The sequence below is a fragment of the Enhydra lutris genome, unplaced genomic scaffold (genome assembly GCF_002288905.1).
Source record: "Enhydra lutris kenyoni isolate GAN:26980312 unplaced genomic scaffold, ASM228890v2 scaffoldscaffold42, whole genome shotgun sequence".
NCBI classification, from domain to species: domain Eukaryota; kingdom Metazoa; phylum Chordata; class Mammalia; order Carnivora; family Mustelidae; genus Enhydra; species Enhydra lutris.
In genome coordinates this window covers 17,656,330-17,676,171 of record NW_019154126.1, presented here as the reverse complement: position 1 = coordinate 17,676,171, position 19,842 = coordinate 17,656,330, and the positions used below count along the sequence as shown (strand labels likewise).

Sequence of the window (19,842 nt, the reverse complement as noted above, 5' to 3'; positions counted from 1 at the left end):
CCAACTAAGCTTTCAAACTCTGTAACAATGTCTAACTTGAAGACAAAGCCTCGGTATTGAGTTACAAAGAGATTTTCAGTTGCGGGATGCCTCATCACTCTGAAATACCATTTGGGTGTGAAGTCACTTGTTAAATGTCAGGACCACAAGATTCAGAGAACGTGTACTTCTCTGGATCCGAAACCCGTGTCACTAAAAAGCTCAAATTAAAAAAGTTCAAATAAACCCATGTCACTAAAAAACTCAAAGAATCCTGCAGCAGAAAAGCTCTGGACTCCGGGGTTGCTCTCCTGCTCTGGGTTCCGTTTTGAACTGTTCTGTGTAGCAGCGGCAAGGCCGAGCCAGCCCAGGCACCAGCACATGCCGACGCGTGGCACCAATGTGTGTCCGGCAACACAGACAGCGGGAAACGTCGGCGATGCCTCTGAAGCAACAGACACACGTACTTCACCGAAACGTGTGTTCTCATGTGTTCAGTATTTTGAATGAGCGCATGGTGCACCAGATATATGGTTCTCGGTTTCAGTATTATCTAACATAATACCACACTAATTTAGTCGTCCCATGATTCTGAAAAGTCCATATGCTTGGACATGTGTATGTTTGGCACATCTGAAATCTCCCAATTACTTTGCTCATAAGTTACACAGCCATATGATGCCCTGGGGAAGAGCAGTCAAGAAGACAGGTGAATCGGACTCAGCCACAACTCACGCCGTGAGCTGGTGCGTCACTCAGCCTCCCTCTCTGCACCTCCACTTCCCTGTCTGTGAGACGGAGATGAAGACGCAGACCCTACCTCCCAGGGTCATAATGAGGAGGAAATGAGGTCATATTTATAATGCCCTCAGAACATGGCCAGTGAGTGAGAAGCATTACCAGTCCCTGTTAAATAAGAACATTAAACATGTCCAGAAAAGTGATGGGAATGCTTTTTTGTGCTAATGTCTGTAACATGCTAGAAATACACAGAACAAAATACCTAAGACAATGTTTTACTGGAAAAGGAAGGGCACAACAGTTTCATTGGCTGGCTCAGACAGATGGTACCAAGAAGGCCAGTCTTGGTGAAATTACAGTGACATTACAGTAGATACTGTAATGTCAACCATAAACTGCGTGGAGGGGGAACAGAGAACAGTCCAATTAGCAAGAAGCCCAATTACGGACTGTAAGGAAATAAATGCTCTAAACTATTATTCAAAATATTTTAAGAAAAAAATTTTTATCTTTGTAATAGTGTATATTTTACAAATTAAGTAATAAATACGTGGCATAAAACCTTAGAACTGGAATGAAGATCATCTAGTCCACCTATTCACATAACGTCCACAATATAAAATAACCTATTATTTACAGCCAGACCCACTAACACATAATTGTTGGACCAGGTATTTAAGAAGATTTTATTGAAGAGCTATCATGTGTCCCAAATAATGAGATCATCCCTTTCTGTGGTTCCAGTTAGATGTCTGTCAGATACAAAAATATGTAAATACACACTCACATACGCACATAGGCACACAAAATCCAAGTGCAAGACAAAGAGAAATGGGGTAGAGGGATAAGACCACGACTGGACCCCAACTATCCCAACCCCCCACCCTCCCAGGTCCTCTGTCAGCGCCTCACTCTGAGCACCCGCAGGCAGCATGCGCTGCAGAGAACTGAGAGGCCATCAGGCAGCATCCGCTCACTTTACTGCTTCTTCCTCCCTGCCAAACACCTACACGTACTGCCCTCCTCAACCCCAGTGGAAGACCTACCATTCTCCAGGCCAGGGCTAGTAAATGACTCCCCCTCTTCAAATTTTCTAGAAGTTGGCTCACACTCCACATGCAACACCCATTCACAAAGACCCCCCACCCCCCGCCCCCAGCCACTATTGCAATGAGGGCTTTCCAGCCTGAGCTCTCTCCTAGTGTCCTTCTATCTTTCTGGTTACCTAGTCCCTTTTTGTAGACTCCAATTCTCTCAACTCCCTGGAAGGTGACAGTCTTTTCCTCTCCCTGTACACTCTCTTCCCCAGGGGGTCCTCCTGTAGCCCCATTAGTTCAACTTCCTTCTGCTCTCCTTTGAGTCCCAAATCTCTCTTCTTTGGCCCAACCTCTCTTCTGAACTCTCCACCTAAATGTTCCTCATAGGCACCTCAAATGACAAACGAATCTCTTCTTCCATTCAATTATAATGACTTAAAACCAGAAATCCACAAATATTCTTAAATATTTTATCTTTCCTTTGGTCTCCTTGCATTGATTCCACCTCCTAAATACATTTCAAAAGCATTTTCCTCTACATCCCTCCAGCCACTAACTGGTATATATGAATGGCCTCCATCACTTCTCACCCACATTACCATAGAAGCCATCCTGTCTCTAGGCTCATTCCTCTCCAAACCAGTCTTCCTCTGATGTTACTGTGATCTTTCTACAAAGCAAATCATATTATGTCCCCTCCCTGCTTAAATGATTCGGAGATTCTCCATTGCAGGGAGGGGACATTTGTTGTCTCTTCATGTCCCCAGGTCACCACTCACTTCTTCCTTCCACATACACTACACTTAGATATAATTAAATGGTGACATGATGACAATAACAACTTTTATTTAATAGCCATTAAATAAAAGCCAGTAGTATTCTGGATACTTTACATGTGTTCATTTACAGCTCACAAACCCCTAGCAAGGCAGGCAGGATTCTCATTTTATAGATAAGTCAAAGGAGGTCAGAGAAATTAAGCAATGTTTCCAAGGTCAAATGTAAGACACCAGAATTCACATTTGTGAACACATCTGCCTGACTCCAAAGTCAATGCTTTCCTACCAACAGCAGAAAGGAGAGTGCCATGTATTAAGAAGCTGGCAAACAGGCAAACAAACTTGGCAAACAGCCAAGAGCTCTTGCCATTGGACAGAGAAATAATAATGACACGCTCAGGACAAACTGCTGTGAGACAGTGACTGGCAAAACAAAGGGGCCAAAGTCCTAGCTCTCTTGTGGTCCTGCTGGGAGCTAATGTGTATGAGACACTCCAGTACAGGTGAAGCGAGAGTATGGCTGGAGTCTGAAAGCCTTGAGTTCAGGATATAGCTCTGTCACTGATTAGTTATGTAAACTTGGGCAAGGTAGTTAAGTAGGATGATGATGACACGTCCCGGCTTCCTGGGGGCAGTCCGAGTTTGCCCCTGTTGTCTTGAGTAACCAATAACAGCATCCCTTTTCACATTCAATAGAGTCCCAGTTTGGGCAATAAATTATAAGGTCACCATATGCTTTACTTCCCCTAGCTTCAATGCCTTCCTCTGTAAATTAAGCAGAGCTGACCCACCCCTCATTGTGGTGCTGTGAGGGCTATCCCAGGGTAACACGTGGGTGCTGAGCACATGGACATGCTCAATGAGTATTATTAAGTCACTTAATAACACTTGGTCTCTGTGTTTTAACTTCCCATTTTCAATGGTTGGACAAAATTGACCTACTATTTCTTAGGGATTGTTAGGACCTAATAAAAATAAAGCATTAGAAAATATGAGGTAATATCATTAGAGGAAAAAAGTTGTAAAAGTTTGGAAACCAAATCAAATCTCCAAAAATGAACATTCCCTCATTTTTTTAAAACCATGACCTTCATTGAGAAGGCTAGTTTCCCAGAGCACAGAGAAATGAAATTTGCACTAGTATTCCTTTATTAACAATTAACTAAAAGTCTGATGTGTGCAAAATACATGTGGGAAGAGCACAGAGCAGGTGGGAAAAGGGCACTGCCACCACCTGAACACTCACGATGTGTAGATAGTCTCCCAAGACCATGAAGGCAGGGTGTGGTAGTTCCCTCATTAGATTAAGAAAGTATTTTTGTCCAAGTCACACAGCCAATATGGAGTGGACACAAGGACATTCTTGCAACACCCAAGTCCATACAAACCCACTTATCCAAGTGGGCAGAAGCACTCACAGCTGAGAGGAGGGCCACGAGAAAGGAGAGCTCTACTAGCATCCTTCCAATACAACCACAGGCCTCAGAGACACACTGACAAAAGAACAGAACAAACAAAAGGAAGACCCCTCATCTTTGATCTCAAGGTATTAAACTAATATTCGTGGAAAGAAAAAGGAGACTGAACAGCTTTTAGCAGGATCAATTTTTTATAGCAGGGAAAGACTACAAGTTCTGAAAGACTAAAAGACTAAAAGGAAAAGCAAACATCCATGGAATTAAGAACAGAAGCAGACAAAATCATTAATTCATGAAGGAAGAAAATAAACCAACATTGGATTTCAAGAACAAAAACTGGGCAAATGCCAGCACTGAGGTCAAATCTTGCTCTACTGTGGGTCATGCATGCTGTCGCTACAAAATAATTACATTCACATTGTACTTCAATCCCAGGTCAAAGCTTGGTTTTATTATGGCTCAGTGTACCAACTCTACAATGAGAAGTACCTTTTATCATTAAATTTCTGGCTGTGAGCAAAATCCAGAAATATAATCTTTTAGGCCTGACACCACCTGAGGTGGAGAGATTTCCCTGATAGCACTGAGGGCATGTGGTGCTGCCCCGGGCCTCCCAGTCCCTCAGGAGGCTTTTGCACCAGGCAACCAGCATAGGGTGTATTTTTTGCCGCCTGAGTTCCTTCTGCAGCTACAAAAGAAACAGAGGTTCATTTCTTTTTTTTTTTTTTTTTAAGATTTTATTTATTTATTTGACAGACAGAGATCACAAGTAGGCAGAGAGGCAGGCAGAGAGAGAGGAAGGGAAACAGGCTCCCTGCTGAGCAGAGAGCCCGACGCGGGACTCGATCCCAGGACCCTGAGATCATGACCTGAGCCGAAGGCAGCGGCTTAACCCACTGAGCCACCCAGGCGCCCAGAGGTTCATTTCTGAAATAAGATTTTTCTATTACTTCATTTCTTAAATGCAATGGTATATACAGTCCACACTACATTTTCTGGGGTAGGGTGGGGTGGGAAATGAGCATATCCCAAAATGCTAGGCGTAAAGTAGGGTGGATGTTTATCCAATGTAGGTCTTAACATTTTTTATTCACAGAAAGACTCAAAAATAGGTTAGACTTGGGGCACCTGAGTGGTTCAGTTGTTAACTGTCTGCCTTCGGCTCAGATCATGATCCCAGGGTCCTGGGATCTAGCCCCATGTTGGGCTCCCTGCTCAGGGGGAAGCCTGCTTCTCCCTCTCCTGCTCACCCTGCTGTGTTCCTTTTCTCGCTTGCTCTCTATGTCAAATAAATACAAATCTTTAAAAAAATAAAAAAGGTTAGACTTGTCTCAGAATATAAGAAATTCAAGTTTCTTTCCCACTTCATTTGAGCTCACTCTTCTATATAATTAGGAAACTGCTGCAGAAGCTCAAATATGCACAATGCAAATGTTTAAGGGCCCACACATATCCTATCTCCACTGCCATTCATAACTATCCTGCAAGACAATTCTGGGAGGTAAGCAATAGCACTCCTCTTTTTGGGTGACAGAATCAAAGCGCTGTACCAAGTCATATAGGAACCGGGCATCACGAAGTGGCACTGTGTAGAACAATTAGACTTCAGGCCACCTAACTCCTAATAAAGTGTTCTTGCTACACCAACCTGTTCTGAAGCATCATCCGTTCAAAATTCCTAATGAATGCAGTTATAGTATATTGGTAAAAATGTTTCTGGTTCCAGAAGGTCATTTCTTCTCTTGGGAAAAGTTTAAAAAATAAAAGAAGGAAGTAAAGAAAAAAAATAAGAGTTGTGATTTGAAGAAAAAAATAAGAGTTGAGATATATTTTTTATAGAAGGAAAAAATAGTTAAAAACCAAAAGCAAGAAAATTGTTGATCAGAGTTTAAAACTGAATTCATAGGACTGCAGCTACGATATGAAAAGCCAAAGACTAACTACTCTGAAAAACAGTTTGGCAATTCCTCAAAATGTTAAATATAGAATGGTCATATATCCCAGCAGTTCTACTCCGAGGTATATGCCCAGGAGAAATGAAAATACATGTCCACACAAAAACCTGTACAAGAATGTCCACAGCAGCATTATTCCTAATAGCAAAAAGGTGGAAACCACTCAAATGTCCATCAACTGATGAACAGATAGATAAAATATGGCCGAGCCACATGATGGAACAGTATTTGCCATAAAAAGGAACAGATTTCTAACATAAACTAAGTCAATATGGATTCACCCTGAAAACATGCTAAAGAACAAGTCTGTCACAAAAGGCTACATAATGTATGATGAGATTTATATGAAATTTCCAGAAAAGACAAATCTGTAGAGGCAGGAAGCAGAGTAGTGGTTGCCAGGAGCTGGGGGGAGATGAAGAACAGAGAATGACTGCTAATGAATACAAGGTTTCTTTTTGGGGTAATGAGTACATTCTAAAAACTGACTGTGGTGATGGTTGCACAACTTTATGAATATATTAAAAACCATTAAATTGTATACTTTAAAAGGGTGAATTTTGTGGTATATAAATTATATTTCAATAAAGTTTTTTTTAAATATATTTTTCATAGAAGGAAAAAATAGTTAAAAACCAAAAGCAAGAAAACACCTGATGGAATGGACTAGAACTGGAAATTAAAATATCAGCAGGAATGATTTCTAAACGTCTCTTTGCTGTTTGCTGAATGGGCCACTGAGAAGCACTGATGTCCAGCAGCAAGAAGTACATATGAAGTCTAGATCTGGGTTTCTAATAGTCTTGTCACTACAGCGGGGGAAAAAAAAAAAAAATCAGGGCTCCCTAGAGAAATGGCTGATTTCAGGGCTGACCCAGGGAGGTACAAGGTGAGCCTGAAATATCTTAGTGTGCCAAAAAGCAAGAGAGTGCTCAAAAAAAAAAAAAAAAGCTGGGGCATGCCACAAGAACACAGAGCCAGTTTGAAAAGACTGCCACTAGACAAATCAAGGGAAATGTGAGCATCAAAATAATTAAGGACAGGAATGGCCATAAATCATTGAAAAAACAGAAATCCAGAACTCTAAAGATGGATGGATGGATGGTAGAATGGGTGGATGGGAAGAAAGGGTTCCCCTGAGAGCAGAATGATGACTGCCACATGGGAAGGAAGCAATGGAGCTAGAAAATCAGCATTCTGCAACCAAAATATAAAGACTGGTTCAAGCAAGAATGATCAACAGAGGCTAAATCTGGGGTTGGAGATAGGCAGCAGGATATCTGCATGGCCAAAAGACTGCTTATTGGTTGGCAGGGGGAAGGCATTAAGTACTGGGTAGAGAATCTGGATAGCACCTGGCAGGGTGATCAAAATCAACATCACCAATGAAGTCAGAAAGATACCATGTCTCCAGATTTGAGGCACTAAGAAGAGCAAGGGAGCATTCCATGAAGAATTCTGGCTGCAAATGCTTTCCTAAATCCTTCACTCAAATCCAAAATGAGAAGCATTTTGTTTAAAAAAAAAAAAAAAAAACTGGGGCACCTAGGTGGCCTAATCAGTTAAGCGTCTGACTCCTGGTTTCAGCTCAGGTCATGAGCTCATGGGTCGGGTCGTGAGACTGAGCCCTGTGTTGGGCTCCATACTGAGTGGAGAGTCTGCTGGAAGCTTCCCTCCCTCTACCCCCTCCTGAAAGAAAGAAAGAAAGAAAGAAAGAAAGAAAGAAAGAAAGAAAGAAAGAAAGAAAGGAAGGAAGGAAGGAAGGAAGGAAGGAAGAAAGAAAGAAAAGAAAGAAAGAAAAGAAAGAAAGAAAAGAAAGAAAGAAAGAAAGAAAGAAAGAAAGAAAGAAAGAAAGAAAGAAAGAAAGAAATCTATCTTTTAAAAAACAACCAAACAAAAAAACACCTGGCCCTGTATTCTTCAACAATGTCAGTGTCATGGAAGACAAAGAAAGGCTAAGGATCTCTCCACATTAAAGGACACTGAGAGGGCATACCCACTAAATGCCATGCGTGATCCCGGATTGAAAGCAGTACCAGAGAAAAACATGCTACACAGGACATTATGAGGCCACTTAACACAGTTGGATTATGGACAGTTAATTAAATAGAATTCTACCAATGTTAAATTCTTGACTTTGATAACAATATTGTAGTTATACAGAGAATAGCCTTGTTCTTAGGAAATACACAGTGGAGTAGTAGGATGTAAAGGGAATGATGTACTCCCTAACATTTCAGAAGAAAATACATAGGCTAATGATCACAGGATGGGCAGAAAGTGAAAAAACACTGGCTTAAAAGTGGTAAATCTAGGTAAAGGGTATATAGGAATTTGTTGTACTATTATTATTACAACTTCTTTAAGTTTGAAATTTTTCCAGAAAAAGTTAAATATATACATGTGTAAAAAGTTCCATGTTTATATGACTACACATATAACTTTATGTAACATACATATATATAACAATGTTTATATAAAGTAAAAGAACAGACTGTAACGCAGAGATGCTGGGGTGGGAGCCTCGGCTTAAAGGGTAAGGGGCAAGACAGTCTGCTTCTTAAAGGGCTTTTCTGGCCAACTCTATACTCTTTTTCAGCCTTCTATTTTTTCTTTGCTTTCTCTACTCTAGAAATCCCTAAGTGAGGTGATGAAATTGAAACTGAGGTTAAGAGCAAAACGTGAAAAATAAAATGGTAGTAGTAAAGAGGGTGCCTGTCCCGCTTACGTAAGGAACAGCTATGCCCCATCTACCCTTAGTAAATGACAACAAAGGAACTGGGAAGTCACAGACTGAAATCATGTAAGAACAGCTCCTTCCACCCCTACAGGAGTGTCTAAACAATGTGAAAAACAGGCAGCCATGGTCAAGAATTTGTGCTGGCTTATTCACAGATGAGATCTTAACAGCATATACAAAGACCAGGGTTTCAAACAGGGCAACTCCCAACCAACATTATTGCCCTGAATTTTCTAGGACAAATCCTAACACTGGTTCAGTGACTCCTTCACTTGTGTGTCTTAACAAGGACAATGTAGTTCTCAAAATGACCTGTGAAGGCACCAGAGAAGCAGTTTCACCTGTTAGTTATCCTGTATTTGCAGACCCCATCACATTTTACCAGCCACCCTTTATTTGTGCACGTAATGAGTGACCGAATGAAGAAAGTGAAGGGTGGGTGAGGAGGAAATAGGAAAGAAACAAGTGTTTCATAGACATAACCAAGACACTTGAGGACCTGACACCTTATACCAACTTCTCATCTGTATCAACATTATTAGTGTGTACACCATTATCATTTCTTGATACTCTTAAAAAAAAACTAAGATAAAATAACAAAGTGTGCCCCCTCTTTCAATATCCTGTGTCAAGCGGAGTGAGCGTTTGAGAACCAGAGTTAACTAAGGTGCCCTTAGTGAGCTGTGAAAATCCTATACGCTTGTATTACTACAACTTTCCTATAAATTTGAAATTATTTCAAAATATAGGTTGGATCTTTTAATCTTCCTGAACTTTTAAAATCTTACTGAGATTAAAATCTTAGTGAAGCTTTCTTCACACTGTCCAAACATATTGTATTGATGTTAACATAGCATTTACTCAATAAATTTGTGTCCTATTACGAGCAAATTTCCCAAAGAGGCAAAGCAAGTTTTAGTTTTAGAAATTTCAGTTCCTGGATCAAACTCACTCCTCATTCTTGGACTTTGAGGGCTTAACAGATGGAGACAATAATAGAATAGACACCGTTTGAGAAGGAATCTACTCCTATCCCACTCAACACTAGATGGCAGAAATCAATTCAGAATTTAACTATTTAAGAAGACCATCAACTCTCTACACAGCAGTATCCCCAAACAAAGCTGAAGAGAATGTATTCCACCCTGGTCTTTACAATTATGAAAACACTGTATCCAAAATTAAAATACCAGAAAGGCTTTCATCGGTTTTGGTACTAAACTTGGAAAATTAAACAGAATTTGTCTATATCCCAAGAGGCAGTAATAGTAATAACATTGACATATTTATATGGTGTTACAGTTAGTTTGCAAATCACCTTCTTTTCCATTATAACATTTGAGTCAGGTAGGCAAGGAATTATGCCCTATATTCTATAAGACATGAGAACTGTGACTTCCAGAGTTTTTCAAGGTCCCCAAATCATCAGGTGCTTGAGGAAATCCTTTTGGCTCTAAGTCCAGCTAACAGTGTGACTATTGCTCAACTGATATGTAATACCCTATAGTTACTTTATTCTTTCACAGTTTCTGGAACTATCACCTATCTCATTATTAAGATAAATATTGTAATTGTTTTTCCAGCCATTCAACTTCTGATACATTTTTTTTTTTAATTTCTCTTCTTTTTAACTTCTTAGAATGATCAATTCACTTAAGGTATGCTGTCACCAAGTGGCAAGAGGATGTCACAGAAAAATTAGGCCGAAGTAAAAGGTGTTAAGTTTTCCCTCAGTTTCCAGAGTGAGTCTAGACTCCAGACACCTGCAAGGCCACTCACAATTATGAGAGAGATCTTAACATTTTAATTAAAAGATTCATTAAAATAACTAACCTTAAAGAAAAGCAAAGCCAAAACTTTAGCAAATGTTGAATAAAGAACACACTTTAAACAAAGCTCTTAACGCAACCCTCTTTTAAAAACCTAAGTGTCTTTCATAATGTACTATATTTTCCTACAACTGCTAATACTAATTACATCTAAAACACAGATAGATGCTGAGTAGAATATTAATCTTTAAAATTCACCCTGACTTAACTATCAAAATACGTAGAGAGGTTTATCTTCAAATGGTTTCAAGCTTTAAAGCCTATAATAATTCTTTCAGAAACAGCCTCCTTTTACTTAATCTTTTATGTCTGTCTTGGCTCTTCTGAGTCAGTTAAAGGCCAATCTCTTTTCCAGCCTGGGTGGCCTGGGTGGTGGTCCATTCTCAACTGATCTCTTCCCTGCATAATATTCCCAAAGTCTACTCCTGTTACTTGCTAAGGTGTTGCTACCTGGAAGCCAGAAAAGCCTAATTTCCCTCCAACTAGTGGAAGCTATTTCCCCACAGTCATCATTGCCCGGAGTAGAGCTGACCACCCCTGCTGTTCTAAAAATGGCTTATCTACAGCCACTGCTTTCCTTGTTGTTCAGCAGTAGCCTCTTCGTAGATTATCCTAGCAACATGTACTAAGTAGGTTCTTCAGAAACATGAAAGAGAAATTAAAGAAACAACATCCCTCACAGTAAAACAAAAAATAAAGAGGTTTTATAAGCAAGGGCAAAGAATAACCATCATTCCACAGTTCAACAACCTTTAGTTAGGGCCCCTATTCAGAAATGAGTCCTACAAAAGAGCCTATAAAAATTTAATTATAAATGTCATCTCTAACTTTAGATAACTAAGCTTAACAACTTCCATCTAAATGGCAACTGGCATCATCCTCTGAGAAACATACAGGATGAGAGCTAAGAGGGAGTTCTGGGGCCAGACCACCTGGTTCCCAATCCTGGGTCCACTATTTATTTGGCTAACTTATTTGTGCCTCGCTTTCCTCAACCATAAAATGGAAAGTATAAATTATGCCTGCCCAGAATGGTTACTAAGTAGGTTCAATCAATTAGAACAGACCCTGGCAGAAACATGGTAAAGTACTCAAGAGACATGGTAAAGTACTCAGTTGCTGCTCCTGATCTGTCTAGTGCTCTAACTTGTAACTCCCCAGTGTCTCAAAACCTGAAAAGCACAGTTGGTTTATTAGCCTAATTGAATCTGCAGTAATTTCGCTCAAATTATATTCCAGTTGGTTGGAATGGCACATTCCAATGGCTCTTCCCAGCAGAGCCAGAACCAATATGCTATTTGGCAACAAGGTCTGTTCACGAACTGGAGGGTCACGCTGTTACACAGTCATCTGTTATGGAAGACAGCACGAAGATGTTCTCTATGTAGGAACAAGTACAAAGAGCAGATTTCAACAACTGTCTAATCCATATTCTCAGTCCAAGAGATATGTACTCAGTGTGTGCCAGGACTGTACACAACATAAAGTGTGAGGTTAGGTGGGAGAAAATATACAAACACATCTGCAGGTTAGCACGAGGAGAGTACATCTCTATCTCATTAGGCACAATCACAACAGCTGACACAGACGAACTCCTAGCCTCCTCTTTCTTCAAAATGCCTTTACTAGAGCTGCAATGCCAGGAAAGGTAATCTGTCTGCAGTTTCAGCTCTTCTCTCTTCCTTGCAAGTTCCTCGTCAGATGCACTAATGAGTCAGAAAGTACGCGAGAGCATCCCGCAGGCAAAGAAATGAAAAGTAAGGATTTATAAAATTAGCTCAAATCACTCAAATTTTTGTGTCTAGGTATATACTGCCTTTTAAAATAAGGTGTATGCTTCCCTTGCGACATAAATTTTAATTTCACAGATGCTTTATACAGTGATGCTTCAAAATTTGAGACGACCAGGGAAGAGGTCACAAATGGTTTAAGAATACAATAAAAACTAAAGACCCCTCTCTCTGGCCCTTCACACACCGTACAGGCATGTATATACTGACTCTGCCTAAGAAGATACTACCGATCTCCTAAGGGCCAAGCATGGAGCCCCTTTGAGAGTGTGGATCCAGCTTCTGAATTTCTTTTCAATTGCATTTTGTCCAGATTTCCAAAGGGCAGGGAAGGCAATATTATAGATTTAAGTCTCTTCAACACAGCTTCAGTGCCAAATATTTCAAAATCCACAAATACTTAAAGGCAGACAGTCTAGAAATTCTCAGAAAAACCCCTGTAAGGTCAAATACATCATTCTTCTTTTCAATATGAGAATTTATAGCATACTTATTTTGGCAATTCACCTACTTCATCCTTCCATACCTCACGGAGACAGTTTTCTTTCCTAAATGAAGAGGCATATATTGAGAGGGAGAGCAAAGTGGCAGGTCTCCACACTCCTGAGGCGTGCAAGTTGGGGTGCCATGGGGTGGGGAGGTGTTGGTGGGAGGGCGGACAGAGCAGAGATGGAGCCAGCCAGCTGTCCCTGTTGCTCAAGGAAGAACAACAAAGTATCTCCAAGAGACACTTTATGCCCAGCCGGCAGGGGATAGAGACACTGCTTAGAACTGGCCAAAAGCCTAGAGCTGAATTTTTCAAATCCTTTTAAAACTAAAGTGTTATCAAGTTTATTCTTTTCATGAGCACCCAAAGAACAAAGAGACTCTACTGGACCTATAAATACCAATTAAAGAGAAAGAAGCAAGAGTGTGTGAAGGCAGATAACCTCACAGAAACAAGTATGGGTTTATTCAAATAGAAGTGAGCTACAAGGAGAAAAATAGTAATTTGGGGGTGGGGTAGGAGAAGGAAAGAATACGAAATTTAAAAGTGGCTTTCATTTGGACCTGTAGTGTGTGCTGTGGTACTGTTCACACACGCCTTCCCATGAACAGGAGCAGTGTGGGTTTTCTGGGAAAAACACTTCGGACAGTGGAAATACCAAGCCACGCTTGTCCAATTACAAACCAAACTGAGCGTAAGTACATCAGAGCATTCTTCACATTCTTCCACGTCTTGACAAAATACGTGAACCAACTGTACCTACTCCAGACATGGTGATTACACAGTATCATCATTATGAAGAACACAAGGAGACAGCTTCACTTACATGGTTAATGAAGAGACTCTTGCGTTTTTCTCTCACTGTGAAAACAAAAGATGCAACAGAAATGTTACACGCCTGCACGCCAACCCCCTGCAGGTTGCTGAGGACTGGGCCTCTGGTGTCACGGCCCCATCCTTCCACCAACCAATGCCCCCAGATGCTCCATTACCATATTTAAGACTACATGAGCTGCACAAGTGAGGATCCAAACTTGGCTAACAAAGCAAAATACACACCCACTTAAGTTACGGCACCCTAACAAAACAACTGCCCCCGCAATTAACGGAGCGTAACAGCTTTCCAATAACTAAAAAGTACATTACATAGTGATTTCATAGAACTTGTATGCATCCATTAATTTAGAATGATTAACCAATAATAAGACTATTTATTTCTAACCCCACCTGCCCCACAAAGGGATGGGTGAAATATAAAAATATAACAACGTATTGTTAATATACTGACATTGAAATATAAAAAAAAAAAAAACAATAACACCTGCAACCACATGAAGACACAAGACAGGTAATGTACATCAGAAGTGTTATTCACTGCAGAAACCGATTATGTTCCAGGCTGGGGGCTAATGAATAAAACCAGGCTTCTGCTGTCCACGAGCCCTTCCAGGGGGGCATCTGCTGTACCTTCTCCCGCTCATGAAGGCTGGTAGGACTCATAATAAAAAATACTGCCCTGTCTACGACTTCTCCTATTACTGTCTGCATCATGGCTCAGCCTTTCCCACACCAGACCTTCGTGTTTCCCAAAACAGGTGTCCTTAGCCCCAAAGATGTAGAAGAGTGACAGGGAACCCAGAGCATTATTGAAATACCCTAATATCATTGAGTTTTGCCTCTTTTTTCCTGAACACTCATTTTTGAGGGTACATACTAGTCAGCTGACACGTTTATCAAGTAGGTCACTGTAGAAGATATGAAGGATAGGTTTCAAAGAGATGACATCCTCGGTCCCCAGGAATCACTAATGCTACCTCAGGGTATCCTAAACATACAAACAGCATAAAAATCGAGCTCCTCTGAGGAGGACTTCTTTTCTCGGCAGTCCATGACCCAAGGCGGATTCAACAGTTTTCAAAAGCCCTCCAGCTGATCTGACTGAGGGGCTAGGGAAACGTTTTCCTAAGTTTACGTTCTGTTCTTCAATTCACAAGGAAACATTTTGCTTTTCCTTAGAAGTCTTACCATCTCTGGAATGAAGGCTGCCCCTCTTGCTATCTCAGAGATGGTTGAGGTACAAAGCAAAAACTAGCCTGAGGATACTGCTGAGAGAAGGTGTCTCAACCTGGTCATCAGATGGATTCAGCTGTAGGCCATATGCACTGCACACAGACTGGGGGCCGCCTAGCCACACTGAAGGCCAGACCAGCACCCAGCACCCAGACCAAAGGCACATAAAACAGCAGCAGACTGTGTCTGCTATTCACACTGTGGAGGATGCAAGATTTCTTCTGACCTAATTCCAAATAAGCATCATCCACATGTGAACCATAACAAAAGAAAAATGAGAGTCTGGCAGAAGCACTGGGTTTTAACTTCCTGGCATACGTAGTTAGCGTGCATGCACGTATTCTGTGCATGTGTGTGTGCACACGTGCATCTTTTCCTTAAATTAATTCAATACTGAATTATCATGCATCTATTCAAGGCTGCTCTACCACATGGGGGTACAATGACATTTCCATGCTGGTTTCCCATTGCCTGAAGGGATCTGGAAACACTTTCTACACAGGCAGGAGACCTCACAGGATTTCTAGCGAATTCTGTAGGTGACAGTCCTTCCTAGAACATCCCAGAAATAGGTTTGTGCAGAGGCTTTGTGTCTCCCAATTATGGGAACTGCCTCCAAGGTCACCTTAATGCCCCATATCACCCAACCTCCAACAGATAAAATATATCCATGCCTCAAAGAATATTAAAAGTTCTTATATATGGGCACTACTGAAAAAATAAGCATTATTCAGAAATAGAAGGAGAGGGTTGAAAATCAGAATCTTCAATAGTACGGACTGAAAGTTTTAATAAGAAAGTTTATAACAAAAAAAATAAAGACAAACCACCCAAAACAAGTATACTATTCTTGTACCTCTCCTACAAAACTAAGTCTCAGGGAAAAATCAGGCCATTTCCATGAAGCCCACTGGTTCCAATTAAAGAGTAAAAAACAAAATTCCCTAAGACATTATAAAATACCTAAGGATAAGGTATCCAAATCTATTACAGAGTATCTTAGGCACTCACTGTTTTTATACAGTAAATACCTCTACCTTATCCTATTTCACTTAGATCAACTGAGTCTGCTGATTCTAATCTGAAGTCTGTGTTCATGGGATTATTTTGTATTCTTTATTATTGTGTAATGACACTCCTAAGCAGGCCTTTGTCTACATGGTATCTGAAAGGCTCTTCCACACATGCATCCCTATGACTGACTTCCTTGTGGAGTGTCTCCTGAATCCCCAAACCAACTGCCAGTCCCGACACAAACAAAAACAATTCCAACATCCATGCTTATACTAGGTGACCCTGACCGTAACTGCCTGGATCCAAGTAGATACCCATTCCTAACAGGGTGAATTCTCTCTCTTAGGAATCTGGAGATGCTAGTTCTTCACTGCTAGCACCTCATCTGAAGATATGGGGTGGGTGGGATGAAGTGCATCTCCTTCTACGCAGAAAACAGTTAACACAGAAGGTCTGACTGCCATCCCTGAAATGGCCTGTCTGCAAGGGAGGCCCTAGGCTGATGTCCGGGAATATGGATTTGGGGAGGGTTCCTACCATTCCCTAACTGATAAAAGTGGCTCACTCTACTTACATTGTGCAAACAATACAGTTTATGCTAAACACCTGCTTCCCTCCTGGGAATCTAATTTTGGTACATATTGGCAGACTTTGCCTATTTAACCAGTCCTCAGTGAAAATCCTGGGCTCTGGGTCTCTAAGGAGCTTCCCTGGCTGGCGCATATCACGGACTGTCGCTGGGGAAACTTAGTGCATCCTGCACGATTCTAGCTGGAGAGGACTCTTGGAAGCCTGTGCTTGGTTTCCTCTGGACTTCGCCCATGCACCTTTTTCTTGTACTGATTTTGCTTTGTATGTATTCTTCGTAATAAGCCACAGCCATCAATACGACTATATTTTGAGGGCTATCGCTCCTCCTGCTGAGGCATCACCCCTGGGCAGGTGAGGGAGGCTGTCTTGAGGATCTCCAACGCAGCTGCCATGCAGAGAAGAATGGAGGGCAGGAGGGTGAGGAGGAGAAGGCAGGTGCTTCCTTATTCCTAATGGCTTTTTAGTCCTTACTTCCAATAACTTAATAAGGTTTCTCAGATACCCTGGTGCCCTTACAACTAATTGTTCCTTTTCCCCTAAGCTAGTAGGAACCAGGACTAAGACACTTCCAGAGGAGAAAAAAAGTAGGTGGAATCTCTTACACTGCTAATACCAAAAAAGATGAATTATATTGCTTATATCTAAATCTGTCTTTAAAATAAATTTGAAACTACTGAGGCCATTTAGTCAGCTCTGAAATTCAAATGGCTTTTACCCGTTTTGTTATATGTAATAGAGTAAGCAATATACCAATTCATTTCTGATATTAGCTTTAATCATTTTTAAACCTGGATATTTTGAGTTCTAATAACGTATCAATCAAATTTCTCTGGAGTTTTCAGAGCTTCTATATAATTGAGTGACTAATACATTTTGCTTTGTTGGGAAAACAGACAATAAACTGATGTGGATCATACATCTCCCTCTCCTGGAAAAGGAGTAACAGCTCTCTCTCCTTAGGATCCCATTCATGATGGTTTGGTAGGAGAATTTTTAATTAGCTATTGAAATAACTCCATAATGACTGAAACAGAGAATGTATTTAAGGCTTTAAAAATAAGCCATCTAGGGGCACCTGGGTGGCTCAGTGGGTTAAAGCCTCTGCCTTCGGCTCAGGTCATGATCCCAGGGTCCTGGGATCGAGCCCCGCATCGGGCTCTCTGCTCAGCGGGGAGCCTGCTTCCTCCTCTCTCTCTGCCTCTCTGCCTACTTGTGATCTCTGTCTGTCAAGTGGATGAATAAAATCTTTAAAAAAAAAAATAAGCCATCTAAAATGAACAAAAAAACACTACTGTTAACATTAAGTCTTCTCCAGATAAAATGAGAAAATGGCAGTGTTTGCCATCTGAGGAAACCAAAATTTCACTTAGGTTGCCACATGACATCCTCTTATCACAATGTCATAGAAGCAAAATTTCTTTACTTTTAAAAAATACAACTTTCTAAAAAAACAACAACAACAAAACCAAGCAACCTGCCTAATTACTGAGGATTTGTTAACAATCTAAATGCAATTACAGCTAACCTCTTTTACAGACAGGCATTTAAAAAATTATCTTGGTTTCCCCTGTTCCATCTCTAAAATAGACCTTCCAATGACTGGCATCAGCCACTATCTGACACAAAATGAGGGGACTAAAACAGGCAATCCAACATCCTTCCTTTGAAAATGAGGAAGCAGGGGTGCCTGGGTGGTTCAGTGGGTTAAAACCTCTGCCTTCAGCTCAGGTCATGATCCCAGGGTCCCGGGATCCAGCTCCGCATCAGCAGGGAGCCTGCTTCCTCCTCTTTCTGCCTGCCTCTCTGCATACTTGTGATCTCTGTCTGTCAAATAAATAAATAAAATCTTTAAAAAAAAAAAAAAAAAAGTTAAAATGAGGAAGTAGCCCATGCAGTCCCAGGCAAGGAGTGACCAAAATGGGGAAGACTAGGGATGGCTTGCCGGGTTTCCCAGACTCCATCCTCTGCTCTAGCCTCCCTCCAAGAGCAGTGTGGCCGCTGCCTGGAACCTGCATGAAATGAATTCCATCTGACAACAGATAATTGGGATCCTGTATGAACAGAGCTAAGCTGCTCCACAAAGAAAACCTACTTAGCTTATTAAAGTGGGAGGCCTTGACAGCAATATAAAGAATTCTAGAATTGGTTTTGAGATGTAAAGGTGATTGCTGGGATAGCAGAGTCAACCGGGACCACTAAAGTCTGGTTCAAAAGAAGAGGTGTTCTTTCCCTTTCTTTTTTCCGGTGTGTGAACACCATACAGCTTTAGGCAATGAAAGGATTATATTAATTTTTCTTATAATATGTTTGAGATTACCACACAATTTCCACAGTTTTCAATAATTCAGTGAATTCAATTATTCAGTTAATTCAAAATACAACCATTGAGTCCCATTAGGGAACACAGCTCAGAGGCAAATGCAAAAATACTCTGAGGTCCCAGCCTGTCTAAGCTCACAGCTTCACAGGGCTGTAAGTCATGAACACCAGTGACCGGACACAGGTTTGTACAGTGTAGGAACACATTCACCCCACACCGATGGGCCCCGTACGAGGTGTCCTGATGACATCACTACCCCACGAGGCACCTCTCCTGCACTGCAGGAGGGCAGCTTCTCCCAAGAACTCCAGCCCACTCTGAATTATCCTGGACCTGCATTCATTTCTAAATCTGGGCACAGAGGAAGGGGCTATTCTGAACATTCAAAGTGAAATCTAACTAAGCAAAGCAGATGAAACAAAAATGAAAAGATAAGAAAAGTTGCAAAGACATTTAGGGCAGATCAGTCGTGGAGAGCAGCAGATTCCAGAGAACAGAACAGGTGGTAGAAGTAGGTACAGGCATATGGAGAAAACCATTCAAAGATCAAGTGTCCATCTAATAAATTGCCAACTAACTTTAGATGTTTTCCGTTCACCTTGGAGAACACCAAGAGTCAAAGTATTTACTCAGAAGCACAGAAACCTAAATCAAGTAGATTCTTTGAGAACTTCGCTGATTATAAGAGAAACGCATGCTTACTATAAAAAATACTGGAAAATACTGGGCAGTATAAGGAAAAAGATACAAATAAAATTTAAATTAGGAAAATACAGAGAAACATAAAGAAAAAATATATAATTCAACAACCCAGAGATAACTGAGTATTTTAGTGTATATCCTCTCAAAGGAAGTCTTTTCCCTACGCATATGTACACAGATGTGTTATATGCCCTTTTGCATTTTAATATATTAAGATATAAACATGCAAATACACATGTGCACATATACAAGTACATAAAGAGAAATGCTACCCACTCTTCTATTGTTATGTTAGCAGTGTCATTGGTTGTACAACGATTCTTTAACACATAAGGGTATTAATCCTTTGTCATATGTACTACAGTATTATTCCCATTTAATAGATTAATT

General features: G+C 40.8%; 1 protein-coding gene across 2 annotated transcripts in view; it reads right to left on the bottom strand.

Moving 5' to 3' along the window:
* LOC111155590 (cyclin Y) overlaps window positions 1-19,842 on the bottom strand; it is a 223,229-nt gene that overhangs the window by 47,088 nt on the left and 156,299 nt on the right. For both annotated transcript variants that reach the window (XM_022515841.1, XM_022515840.1), the window contains one exon: window positions 13,582-13,616. In XM_022515841.1, the coding sequence (XP_022371549.1) occupies window positions 13,582-13,616 (35 nt within the window). The remainder of the gene's footprint in view (window positions 1-13,581; window positions 13,617-19,842) is intronic.